Source organism: Heloderma suspectum, chromosome 16, assembly GCF_057233095.1.
Source record: "Heloderma suspectum isolate Gila_16-S chromosome 16, 16-S_ref, whole genome shotgun sequence".
Taxonomy (NCBI): domain Eukaryota; kingdom Metazoa; phylum Chordata; class Lepidosauria; order Squamata; family Helodermatidae; genus Heloderma; species Heloderma suspectum.
In genome coordinates, this window is record NC_139473.1 from 9,346,288 (window position 1) to 9,360,295 (window position 14,008).

At 49.3% G+C, this 14,008-nt stretch overlaps 1 protein-coding gene across 8 annotated transcripts in view; it reads right to left on the reverse strand.

Annotated features, from left to right (window-relative positions):
• The window catches only part of MSI2 (musashi RNA binding protein 2), a 546,823-nt gene that overhangs the window by 47,058 nt on the left and 485,757 nt on the right, over window positions 1–14,008 (reverse strand). For 6 of the 8 annotated variants that reach the window (XM_084822450.1, XM_084822448.1, XM_084822449.1 and 3 more), the window contains one exon: window positions 3,057–3,119. The exons of 1 other annotated variant lie outside the window; for it this stretch is intronic. In XM_084822450.1, the coding sequence (XP_084678576.1) occupies window positions 3,057–3,119 (63 nt within the window). Of the gene's footprint in view, window positions 1–2,999; window positions 3,120–6,425; window positions 6,450–14,008 lie in introns of all 8 variants that reach the window. One more of the 8 variants, XM_084822454.1, reaches the window with a different exon arrangement.

Here is a 14,008-nt window from a genome sequence, read left to right on the forward strand (position 1 = left end):
GAGACCTAGAAGTGTTCACTGAATTGAAGGGGTGTCTTACCATTCAAACATTAAACTTTCACGCACCATAATGTACAGCTGTGACTTAGCCCTGCGTGATATTGCTCTGATCAACAAAGATTTGAAGGCGATTACTTCTATTTGTCATCCCCCGCCCTCCTGTAATGAATCAGGCCGGAGCCTCATTAACACGAAGTTGATTATACTCCATTGCTCCTGAATACCCTTCACTATCAATGTCGGTTCCCTTTAATGGAAATGGCCGCAAATGGACCGCCATCCTACAGCCAAAGAGGCTACCTTATAAATAGAAACCACTTCCGTACATCACAGCATGCTTTCTTCCTCCTTGACAGATTATTGGGGTGGATCTGCGTATGCGGAGATATTTTGAAAACACAGAAGACATACGCAGGGCAACCGTACTGCTCTTTAAACTTGCCTTGTATGTTGGTGTTAATTTTGGGTTAGATTTAGTTTTGTATCACATGTTAATTTGTTCTTTTTAAAAATAAAAAATAAAAATAAAAAAAATAAAGTGAAAGAACCAAAAGATATCAAGCAGAGAAATTGACTGATGCTCAGTTCAGTTGCAATGGACACCAGTAGCATTCTAATTAAAACAGGACAACAATGAAGGTTAAAATTAATCTAGCAGAACCCTGAACTTTTCTATGGGAAAACTCATCATCTCTATTTAAAATAAGACTGGAGCTGAATCCGGGTAAAGTGTGGGGAAAGGACATGGAAAATTGTCCATTATTCCTCAAATAATAGATGAAATCTTTTTTTTAAGGCAGAAAAGAAGAGGAAAAAAAGGGAAAGGAAAAATAATATTCCCATCGTTGCTTAGCAAGTCCTCCCCACCCCGGATTTTCCTTACATACCACAACATTAAACTGCTACGGATGATCCTTTGTAGCCCCAAAAACAGTGCCAGTTTGCATGGAACGGAGTTCTCCAAGCATCTCACTTTGGACCCTAAAGAATCCAGTCTGTCCCCCAAAGTCTGCTGGGGTGTTAATGCTTGGTAGGCCTTTCCACTTCGGGGATCTTTATTTTTTCTTTTTTGGTGTTGGACTGAAGAGACCTATCTAATAATGAGTGTAGAAGTTTCACACCAATGAACGTCATCATGAGAGAGCTGAATAAAACTATTACCGCCAAGTTCTTTGCTACATGTCTCATTGTGTACAAATCTGGCGGGAGAATTTGGGCCAAAGAAGATTGTCTCCAATTGTTCTCCCCCACAACCCCACATCATCCAATAACCCACTTAAAATTAGCAAGAACAAACAGCCAGATAAACGCACAAGACAGTATACAGAGATGAGCAAGCAAGAGAGATAGGGGGGCAATTAAATCCACCGAAAAGCGGCAAGTCAGCCCTTTGTCCTTGCTCTGTGTTTAGGGTTTGGAATGGCGAACGAGCAAACACAGCAAAAAAAAGAGGCACTGGTAAGTCTTAACAGCCCACTCATGATTGAATCAAATGCTCAATTATGCCAAAGTGCTAATTCATATTTCCCTAAATTGATGAGGTAACAACTTAATTCCCTCCTGCAAAAGGAAGGGCTCTGGGGTTTGGAAGGAAGTGGAGCTTTTTATAGGTGGACACACACAAAAAGAGTTAACATTTCTCATGCAAAATGAGACTCAGAGTTTGCAGCAGGTAACAAAAACTGAAACTATATCCAAGCTCAAAGGGTTGGGTTTTCTTTAATGTCTGGAAAAGTTATGTTCTTTGGTAGAGCCATTCTGATTTATCCTTGGTGCAGTGTTCATTGATTTAGGATCCAGGTTGCACCGTGAGAGAGCTTTACCCTTAAAGCTGGCCTAAAAAGTATTTAAAGCAAATTTTAAAGACTGCATTTGTCTTCCCACTACAATACAATTTAAACATCATGCCATATGTTTGTGCTAGCCATAGTTGAGAACCCAAACCATGGGTTGAACTTCCCATCAAACAAGCAGACCATGGTTTAGAGCTGCTTGCCTACTGTCGTCTTCAATCCTCTCCAGTCTGTCCAGTCACTTTTATCTCCAGCATTCTACAGGCTGTGGAGATGGAGCAATGGCTATTTGTCAATTCAGACATCACAACAAACCATGGTTATCACAAACCATGGTTTGCAAGCCTACTTCCAAACTGTGGTCTTGTCAGTTCAGGCATCCTGTCAAACCACGCTTAAGCATCTCTAACCAACGTTTGGCACGATGTCTGTACTGAGAAGCGACTGGAGAAAACTATTTCCCTAGGGTCCTTGGATCTATCACTGCAGTGACATTCCAGATCTAGCTGACCAGACCTTCTGCCGGATCACGGTGGGAGGGAAGGCAAAGCCACATACTGGACCCAATCCTGCACAGTGCTGGACTCACCTACATCAGCCAGATTTGGATCGCCATAGTTTTAAGTGACAAAGAAAAAACACTCTGCAATTCAGTCTTTTTTATACTTGCCAGATCTATGGATGAGCTACATGAAGAACCAAGTCATTGGGGGGAAAAAAAACCCTGATCTGTAGTTGGACAGCCATAATACCGTACACAGATCAAGTTTGGACACAGTGGCTTATGGCCTGGTCCTGAACCCACGATTAGTGATCCTTGCTGATTTTCATAGATTCGGGATTTCTAAATAACGTTTTGGATTGGAGCATCTCGGAGCGTAAAGCTACATCCATTCCAAACTCTAAAGCTGGTGATGCAGGCCGAGGAGTTTCCAGGGGAGGAAAGATTGCATTGTTAGCCTAGTGCAAACTGTTGAGAAATGAAAACGTAGCTTGTCCTTCCCGTGCGCATTTTAAATAAAAGGTCCATCCCAAAGCTCCTTGTGGTTTAAAAAGCTCTTTCGGTCTTACAGCTCCGAGACTCATGGCCTCAGCTTGAAGCATTTGCTTTTGTTTGGTGGGTTTCCCACCATGGGAGAAGTGCGAGGAAAACCAGAGAACGGGACGGACCGCTGCAGCCACACAGAATACCGACAGAGCGTTTACCTGGCCCTGCATTCTGAGGGTCTGCCCTGTAGCCGCCTCTGCCACGGCCCCCCCTACCTGATCCTCTCGCTGCTGCCACTGCTGCTGCCGCTACTGGTCCGTAGGCTGCCGCCGGGAAACCTGGCCGTGGGGAGAAACAAGAAGGGTGAGAGGAAAGACGCGACGGACAGCCCGTGTGATGCCGGCCACAATGAGTGAGGCAGGCTGACGGGGCAGCCTCTGCGGGCACGTGGCGGGTGAAACTGTCTCCATTTGGCTCACGTGCTTTGCCTTGGAAGGGGAAGGTTGTTTGGGGGTTCTTGGAGTCAACGTGTTTCAAGGAAGACAAACCCGCCCCCCCCAGGGCCATGCACAACCCATGTTGGACTTGCCATGGGTTCTTGCCAGCCCGAAGAAGAGGAAGGAGGCCAGCTCGGACCAAAGCACTTTGCCCACCCATGCGATGGGATCAAAGGCACTCCAAGAACCGACCCACAGCACTGAGGTAGACTAGAGTAGCCTTCCCCAACCTGGTGCCCTCCAGATGTGTTGGACTACAACTCCCAGCATGCCTCAGCCAGCTAGTGTTCCAATTCCATCCTCTGGGGACAGGGGGTCCTGGTTACTTTTGACACCTCCTGCGGGGCAAAACAGTCAGTTTCCCACAGGAAACCAGGGAGAAATGCAGGACGTCAGCGCCACTGTGACTGTGACTGTGACTGGGCTGCCATGTGCACAAAGGCAGAAGCAAAGGCAGGAGTTCCTGTTCTTTTTAGCTCGGGCCTTACATTCTGTGGCAAAAATCAATTTGCGAGTGCGTTTCCCCTTGAGAGAGCATACAAATGAAACCTCCAGGACCATCTGGAAGCCATTGTGACTCTAGGACCGCCTTCCCCAAGCCGGTGCACTCCAGACAGACTGCAGCTCCTATCATCCTAGGACAAGTAATGGCCACGCTGGCTGGGAATGATAGGAGTTGCTGTCCAACACATCTGGAGGGAAGCGGTATGGGGAAGGCTGACGTACGGGGGTCAGGCTGGGGAGAAAAGGGCCTGACGTCGTGAGTGGGGCAAGGCAGGGCGGGTGAGGGAGCAGACGTCAACTCTTCTCCACCAGGGCACCCCTTTTATTATAAACATCGCATCCTCCACCAGGCCCAGGATACACAGCATGTTCAGACAGTTGCTGGGGTCTCAGGCCTGCCCTCCTCAAAACACGTTTCTTGTACTCTGATGGGGGGGACCCCCCCCAGTCAAATTTTCCGCAATGCCTCGGAGCGTGGCTACGCTGGAGGCATAGCAGGAAATTAAAATGGATGCGACCAATCTTGTCTGATCTCGGAAGCCAAGCAGGGTCAGCCCTGGTTAGTACTTGGATGGGAGACCACCTGGGAACCAGGCTTCCTGCACTGAGCAGGGGGTTGGACTCGAGGGTCTTGGAGGCCCCTTCCACCCCTATGATTCTATGACATCGAGCAAAGATCTTATCTGATCTCGGAAGCTAAGCAGGGTCAGCCCTGGTTCATACTTGGATGGGAGACCGCCTGGGAACCAGGCTTCCTGCACTGAGCAGGGGGTTGGACTCGAGGGTCTTATAGGCCCCTTCCAACCCTATGATTCTATGATACCTCTCCAGTAATGCTGCTTGCCTGATCATGTCTGATCTTGAAAGCTAAGCAGGGTCAGCCTTGGTTTGTGCTTGGATGGGAGACTGCCTGGGAACCAGGCTTCCTGCATTGAGCAGGGGTTGGACTTGAGGGTCATGCAGGCCCGTCCTACCCTATGATTCTATGATTCTCTATGTTGGCTTGCCCAGACCTGGCCGCATGCTGCTCATCAGATGCTGCTGCTACCAGTTGAGCCTACTGGAGGCAGGGGGGGCCCTGAGGGCACAAATCTGGAGCTGACCCTCTGCACCGCCTCCTGCTTTATACCTGAACAGGGCACTGTGGAGGCTGGTGGCTCTGGTGTCAGTGGGGCGGTGAATCTGCTCTGGGTTTCAGTCAGAGCCAGTCAGAACTCTAAAGGAGCTCTCCGAGGTGTTTCTGAACCTTGGACAGCTCCTTCAGAGCTCTGACTGAACCCTGGAGCGGATCCATCACCCCACTGACACCGGAGCCACCAGCCTCCACTGGCAGGGCAGTCAGAGACAGGGCAGGCTGGGCAAAAGGTGGCCAAGAAGGTGATCACGCATGTTTGTCAACGGTGGCGTCACAGAAATAGAAGTCTGTGGCCGGAGACAGCCGAGGCTACAAGGTAGAGGCTGGCTTACACCAAGGGAGGAGTAACTCTCAGAAATGCAGGGTCTCCTCCTTCTTTTCGGGCAAAAGCTATCGGGGATGGATAGTCACGGGTTCTCTGCGGCTGCAGAGACAAGGGGGCTGGTGGAAAGAGGTTCTGGCCTGTGCTGGTGAAGCTGTCTGAGCCCAGAAAGGAAATCCAGGGGCTCAGAAGGACCCACCTCAAACAAAAGGGGAGCTTCTAAACCCCCAATATTCTTCCCCGGTTTAGATTAAATTCTGAGCAGGGGAATTATTCCCAGCTTCTCTCCTGCCTGCCTACCCCCAGTTTCCCCAAAAGACACTCCCCCTCCATTCCCTTTTTAATGCTGAAGCTGTGGCAGAAGCAAGAGCAGAGGCACGTGGGGAAAAGTGTGGAGGAACCCCCCCACAGGCACACTTTTTCAGTCATCCCGAAGTGCTGGGTGACAGCATTCTGGGGGCACAGGGCAGCATGGAAGACGCCGTTCTCTCGTTTGGGGCCACCCTGCCTCATATTCTCCCTGCAGCATTTTTATAACCAGCCACACTCAGTGTAATGGAGCAGCTTCAACTGAATAATGGCGGCATCCTGCATGCTGGCACACCATTACCCATCCTTTCGTGGGGAAGGGGACAAACCCCCTTCCTCTCTTCTCCCCGTGCCCTTCCACTGCTGTTCCTGCCCCCGTCGCAACCTCAACTTTAAGAAAAGGTAAGCGGGAGTGTGTTCGGGGGACTGGGCAATAATTTTTCTGAGCTCTGGAACCGGCCGAGAAAAATTAACTCGGGCTACTCCGATTTCTTCTCAAAGAATTGGGGTGGTGTCCAGGTTAATCCGAGGTGAGCTGCAGAGAGGTCGCCTATGTCTGCATTGCAACTGCCAATTCTGGTTGGGATGACAAGGGAAAGGACAAACTTCAGAACGATCAATTAAGGGGCTCGTAAACTGGCATTATGAAAATGACCGTTCAGAAGCTGCAGGCTTCCCCCTCCCCCAAGAGGACGGGAAATGCAGAAGAAAAAGAAAGGAAGAGAGAGCTCCAAAGAACTGAGCCAACTAGAAGCCCACTAAGTCTAGTTCTATTACTCTAGCTACACGTATTGCTACCAGGGAAAAACCGAACCGCAGAAGTAATAGGCTAAAGTGTCTCTAAACTACTGTAAAATATCAATTAAGAGAGACATACTTGCATTTAAATATGGTAATAGGGCTGTTGGAGGAAAAAAAAAAAAAGATTCCAGGTAAATAAATGCAGAGCGACCTCCAGTTGTCCTTGGAACACCCCCCTGCCCCCGCCGAACATTTACTCAAAGAGGCTCATCCCATTGCTGTTCAGTGCAGAGATGATCCGGCATGGGCTTCAGGGGCCTTGAATGGTTACCAAGGTTGGAAGGGCTGGATGGGGCAAAAGAGAGCCAGCTTGCAGAGGAGCTCCATGGAGCCCAGCGTGTCACCATGGAGCACTGTGTTGGCTGCAGCACGGGAGGAGATCCCCTGTTCCAGTCTTCTCCAACCAGGTGCCCTCCAGAAGTACTGGACTGCAATTCCCATCATGCTAGGAATGATGGGAGTTGCAGTCATGCTGGCTGAGAACGATGGGAGTCACCGTCCTACACATCTGGAAGGCACCAGGTGGGGGGGAAGTCTCCTCTGTCCAATGCACCCGCTTGCAGACGCTGCCAACACCCCGGTTCTAGGCTACCATGTTTTCTCATGAGACTTGTGCATAGCATCAGGATAGGGCACCAGTGGCCGCCTCGAACCACAGAGGAAATGGGCGAGGGGCAATGAAACAAGGCGGGGAGAGGCAGGGGGCTTATCAGGATGCCCTTCTGAAGGGCTGGGATTTAGAGCAAATGTGGTGGATTACTTTCTAAACGGAACGATGGTAAGCTAAAGGCGGAGGGCGTTGAGATCTCCCCAGGTCCCATCCAACCAGGCCTTAACCAGCGGTGGCACCATCACAACAGCTGCCTACATTGCCGCTCTGCCTGCTGGGCAGCATGATGCCACTGTGGGTCAATGCAGCCTAGCCAAAGGCAGATGGGGAAACACAGCCTTGGTCGCTTCAAGAGTGACCAAGGTCACTTGATCCCAGCAGCCCTTCTCTGAAGGTGTTTTATCGCCCTAGAGCAGAGGTGCCGAACCTCTTTCAGCCTGAGGGCCAAGTTAAATTTGGGGGGAGCTCTCGGGGGCTGCTTTCCAGTGGTGGGTGAATGGGGCAAAGGGGCCAGTCCCAAAATAACAGCATATTTTAGTTTAGAGCTCTCGCAGCAAGTAACTCGGCCTTAGGCAAGGCATTTCAGCCTTTTAGAATGGGGGAAAAACTGCACAAAAGCCAGGAAGCCACCCAGCAATAGGTGCTTGCTGTCAAGGGCTCCTTGGAGGGCTCTCTCAGTCTAATCCAGTAGCCAAGTCCAGACACAGACAAAGGGATTCTTTTCAAAGCTTTATTCTTCCTTTATAACTTAACAACTCTACAGGTAGCAACTAGATCTGAGCAGCAGCATCCCTATGCCCTAAGTTGGAACAGTTGGCCCCCGTTTGAAAGGCAATTACTGGCAGACCCCTGAATATAAGGACTAGGGAGAATCCCTCCCCTTTTCCCTTGGATCCTCTGGGCGCAACCGTTCTTTGAGCGCCAACCGGGCGCTACGCCTCCTTTCCGCACCCTCCATCTGGCGCCGCTCTCTGCGTCTGCGCCGCGCATCCACCCAGTCTGCTATCTGTGCTGGGTCACTCCCTGGACTGCTTTCTAATCTAGGAATGTGGGTGGGAGGAATCTCTGTCAGCTGAGGGCCCTGGGAAAAAGGGGTGCGCTCCTCTCCCAGGAGCGACTGCTCTTCCTCCGAATCAGAACTACTCTGGGATTCTATGGGCTCAGTGTCCACCCTGACACTTGGGGGGAAAGGGCGCAAACGTCTGGGGAACCTGGGAGGGCTGGATTGGGACCTCAGGTAGTCTGGATTTGACCTTGAGCCTGAGGTTCTGCACCCCTGCCTTAGACAGAGCACAACACATTCCATGGAGGCAGCCCAGAGTCATTTATTGATTTCTTACTTCAAAAATAAAAATAAAAATCCTGCCTTTCCTTGAATCGGCTTGGGGCAGCATATCTGGGACACCCCCTATTTTATCCTAACAACCACCCTGTGAGGTAGGTTGGACTGAGATACAGCCGAAGGTCGCCGAGTGAAGTTCGCGGTCAACCTGCTACCCTGTTTTTCCTTTTGCACACCACTTTCTGGGCATTTGCACACCTAACAAAGGATCACTTGCGTTGCTGCAAAGGAACACTTGAGTTGCTTGAATGGCCGGGTTGCGGAGAGGTAACCTCGGGTAAAACACAGTCTTGAGGCCCTGTGCTTCCACCCCAACAATTTCTGCCAATGGATAGCCCAGCGTATTTAAGTGTACGGAATATCAACATAATACATCTATTACGTCGTTTAGCGTGCAGTATTTAATGATGAGAAATTAATTAATAGTCATGAGTGCCGATTCACTACACAGGCAAACTCACTTTAACGGAATGCAAATGGGACGTCTTACAATCTCAGGAAATGACAAATCATCACTGTATCTATAAATGTGATTTACTCTTACTAGGATTAAGAGCAGAAATAATCAAACATCCACGCAATTCAAACAAAACGTCCTTTATTACAATATTTAATGAATCATTGAATACTTAAACAGGTAGCCCACTGAAATGACATTTTCCTCACTTCCATTTTGGTGTACTTATTAATTAAATTGTCAAAAAAAATATAATTACCCGGCAAGCTTACCAGGTAAAATAATTCTTTACCCGGCAATAATTCTTGCCGGGTAAAATAATTACCCGGCAAGAAAGCTGAGAGCAAGCTTTCCTTAGCCTGTGGTAGACCTTAGGTGATCCTTTACCAGGTCCGGTTTGCTGAGGGTTCACTCGCCTGATGGTGAAAATGCCAAGTAGCCTTCTTGGGCTAATGCCTATTTGTGGAAGTAGGATTTCCAGGCCTTTGGCATCAGCTTGGTTCAGGGCAATCAATGCGCAGTTTTCCCCACGGCTGTCGCACAGTCCTGAATAAATGTACCTAAAAGCCAAAGCTCTGTTGTGTGTTGTGTCAAGCGAATCCAAGGGAGGAGAGGCTGTGGTCAGGCTTCCTGCAATGGGTGTTGGGGCCTAGTCCTCTTCCCTCCCACTCAAGGCCCCTGCAGGTGTTTGCTGCTCCTCACAACTTCCTCCATTGGTTCTTTCCTCTGGCACCATCAGCAGCAATTCGAAAGGCCCTGTTCTGCAACAGGGATGCCTTTTGAAGCAGGCTGAACATCTGCAGCCAGGTCTGCATTCCTGCCGGAGATCTGAGCTTTGGATGCTCTGGAAGTCAACAGCGTAGCCATCAGGCGTTGAGGTACTTCGAAACCATCATCACAGTTTATCACGAACAACGGGCCTTCCAAAATCATGAGGTCTGGATAGCCCATTTATTAAGTGCTGCTTAAGAGCCAGGAAATCCTTATCTTCTCACAGAAGGACAAGGCATTGTACAGCACAGGATGGAAGAATATAAGCACAACATTCAGACATCCTGTTCAGGGATACCGCTCCAAAGAGCTAGTCCTCTTTGCCGTTACTTGGGGTGAGAAGAGCCCCTGCAGGACACCCTCAGGGTGACCTCAGAGGCTTCTTTTTGTCAAAATAGATTCCACAACCCTGGTGATCAAAGGCACGTTGTGATCAAAGGCTCAGGCACTTCAGTTGCTGGGGCCTACAGGAAGAAAGCATGGATGCATGCAGTTTGGTTCATGCCACATTCCCTTCCCCAGCCCAGGAGGGCTCAGGTCACCACACCTGGCCTTGCAAGGTTCCTCCCAAAGGGATGCAAATGAAATGCTCACAATCCAGAGGCTGCTTCCTGTTCCAGTGGGTGTTTTGGACAGATGTGTGCAAAATTCACTGGCAGACTCAAAAGCCATTCTCTGCCTGGCGCCAGGTTCTAAACAAATGAGATTACTCATATACGGCACGGCGTAGCCAGTTTTTCCAGCCCATTAGCTGTAAGAAGTGGGGGAAGGAGGACAGCTGGGCACAGGGTTGGGAGACTGCTAGTGCATTTATCCAGTGCCTGTGGCTCACACACACCTCAGCTCGAGGTTACACTTCATAGAATCATAGGGTTGGAAGGGCCCTATAAGACCCTCGAGTCCAACCCCCTGCTCAGTGCAGGAAGCCTGATTCCCAGGCGGTCTCCCATCCAAGTACTAACCAGGGTTGACCCGGCTTCGATTCCGAGATCAGACGAGATCAGGCGCATCCAGCCCTTTTCTCAACATCATAGAATCATAGGGTTGGAAGGGGCCTGCAAGACCATCGAGTCCAACCCTGCTCAATGCAGGAAGCCTGTTTCCCAGGCAGTCTCCCATCCAAGTACTAACCAGGGCTGACCCTGCTTAGCTTCCGAGATCAGACAAGATCAGGCACGTCCAGCCCAATGGCCAACTTTTATTTCCCAGTAGCATCTTGTTCCTGGAAATACATCTCACTGCCAGAGAGAGACCATCCACTGCTGTTGTGTGTTCCACGTTGTCACAGAAACCTACTGGATACATTTCCTGGAATGTGACAGCCCTGGGAGGTAGGCTTGTTATTATTATTACCTCCATACTGTCAGAGCTGGTAAGACAAGCAGATAAGGCGGCTCAAAACCAGCCCAGCTTGTGCCTGAACAAGAAAAGGAGGAGTCCAGCCAGTTTTATAGGCCCAGATGGAACCTGACAGGCCCTAACTTGATAGCTGCAATACTAATCTCCGGACACCTGAAGTGAGGGAGCTAACACACAGAAGAGAACTAAGAGCAAAGCAGATTGGGAAGAGCTCCAAAAGGAACTCTCCAAACTGGGTGAACAGGCAACAAAATGGCAAATGACGAAGTGATAGACAGCTTTACATATACGCTGATGGGGTCTGAACTGCTGGTGAATGAACAGGACAGAGGTTAGGTGGTGATGGTGGTAAAAAAAAAAGTCAACTCCCGTGGCTAAGGATCGTTAGGAAAGGGATCAAAAACGAAAGTGCTGCTATACAAATCTATGGTGAGACCACACTTGGACTGTTGCCTATAGTTCTGGCCGCCCCAACTCAAAAGCAATATTCTAGAGCTGGAGAAGATGCTAAAAAGGACCTCCAAACCTGCCCTGCATGGGAAAGCGAATGCATCTGTGGCTTCTCAATTCCGAAAATAAAGACAAAAAAGGGGAGGACATGATAGAGGTTTATAAAATTATGCAAGGTGTAGAGAAATGGGAGAGAGAAACACATTTTTCTCCCTCAAAAAGAATGCTAGAACATCACCCGCTGAAATTGATTTATGGTATATTCATTGCAGGTACAAGAAAGGACTCCTTCACACAACGGGCATAAAATTACAAGAAGATGTGGAGATGCTACCAGCTTAGGTGGCTTTCAAAGGGGATGAGACAAACTCATGGAGGAAGAAGAGGCTTATCAACAGCTCTTAGTCACAATGGCTAAATGAGAACCCTATGCTTAGAGGTTGTAAGCCTCTGATTACCAGATGTTGGGGACATATGACTGGGGAAGGCTGGTGACTTTGTGCCCTGCCTGAGGGCTTCCTGGAAGCATCTGGCTGGCCACTGTGGGAAAGAGGATACTGTAATTAGATGGACCTTTGGTCTGATCCAGCAGGGCTCTTCTGTTATGTGACAAGAACGACATATTTATATATAGTGCTTTCTCCAAGAGCTTAAAATGTTCCACATAGTGTCATCTCCATGATAAAGATCACTTGTTCTTTATAAAATGGGACTGCCACGGCCACTGGGACCTCCTGCAAGTGGTCCAATCCAGTAACAGGATCAGGGGGCCCTGCATGAGATGGAGCGTAGGCCATGCAAGGGCAGGTTGTGACAAAGACTCTTGAGAACCTGCTCCCATGGCAGATGGAGGAAGTAACCTCAAGTCAAATGGAGACAAGAACAGATGCCCACTAGACAGGCTTGGCTCCTGGCCTGGAGCCTGCAGGGAGCCTCCATGCCTCAGCCAACATGACCAGAGTCCCACTTGAGCCTGTGAACAGAGACACCGGCTTAAACGGATTACAAGCAGACTCTTCCAGGAATGGTCCTCTCACGCCAGGGCATCTGGGGCTCTCTCTTGGTTTTAATGCACCTTCAACCAGAACCTTGGTGGCCATCTTCAAGGCTTGGCTGAGGGTCAAAGTGGGCATCAAAGTGACAGAGGCAGCATTTTGGGGTACATGGCTGAGTTCCAAACGCTCCCACCACTGACCCTCTCTCCAAATGCTTTCCTCACACCTTAGCACATTTCCACTATCAGAGCTCGGCTGAGGAGAAACATGCCTGGGGGAAGGAGACACAGACTGTAGCGGAGGAGTGGGGGGTGAGGAGGGAATGTCCTGCACTCCTCACCGGTGCTTCCTTTTTTTCTGCTAAAAAAAAATGGAGCCCCATTCCTCACTTCAGTGTCAGGGTGGGAAACCTCTTTCAGCCTGAGGGCCCAATCCAATTCTGGAGAGGCTCTTGGGGGCCGCATTGCAGTGGTGGGGGGGGCAAAGGCAAATGGGGTGGGGCCAAAATAGGAAAACATACAAAAAATGCTAGTGTATTGTACAAAATAGCGTATTGTATATTGTACAAAACAGGAAACATACAAAAAATGCTAACGTATTGTAGCTTAAAGGTCTTAGTGCCTAGGAGAGGCATTTCATCCTTTTAGAATGGGGGGAAAACTGGTCAAAAGCCATGAAAACCACCAAATAATACGTAGTTGGGAGCAAAGGGGCCAAGGGAAGGGGACCCCAGGGGGCTGGATAGGAACCTCAGGAGGGCTGGATTTGGCTCCTGGCCTGAGGATTCCCACTTCTCTTACATGGGGCAAATCTGTGTTTAAATGCTGCTGCCATCATTTCTAGGTTGGCCCTCAGAGGATGGGAAGCACAACTAAGCCAGCTGTTGTGCATCCCAACCAGAGGATGGGAAGCACAACCAATCCACCACCGGAGAGAACCTTTGCTGAGCCAGCTTAAAGTTTAAGGGACGACGCGGGGAGACCAACATCACCGGTATTTATTATCCAAAGGCCCAAACGCTCCCGCTCCTGACGGAGAGATCCTTTGAACTCCTTACGTGCGCCTCGCAGTCCTAATTGCCTCGAGGAAAAACAAGCCGGAGCCATTCAAAAGCACTAAAGTGGATTCAGGCATTCCAATTAGTGGATATTTTACAATTAACATTTTGAATGGGCTCCAGTGCTGCCCAAGGAAGGCCCCGGGATTCTGATCAATTTCATGCTGCCTTTATTTGTCAGCGAGAACGAAAGCCCACGTTTTGAGTTCAATTTTTCACAGATAATATTCCCCGCCCCCACCCCCTCCCCGGCCTGTGTTCCTGCATCAATAGGCTCCCTAACTACCCAAGCGGCCACATTGGGGAGAAGGGCGCATCTGGTTTTGATGATGATGCCCTAAGGTCGCAATTTAAGAGAGTGGCTCTCTACAAGCGTTTTCTCCAACACACAAACAACTGCACAAGGGGAGCGGGGAGAAAAGGGGGGCAAAGGTCGGCAAACACGTAGTCGTAGTTGCAGTGGTGATTTTTTTTTTTTTACACTATTAATTCACTGCTGACCTCTCACTAAATTTGACCGATTTAAAATCATCAACGTGGTTTTCCATCCCTGGGCTAGATGGACAAGTTTTCTGACCTGCTAGAAGGTCGCTGTGTTCATACATATCTAAACATTAA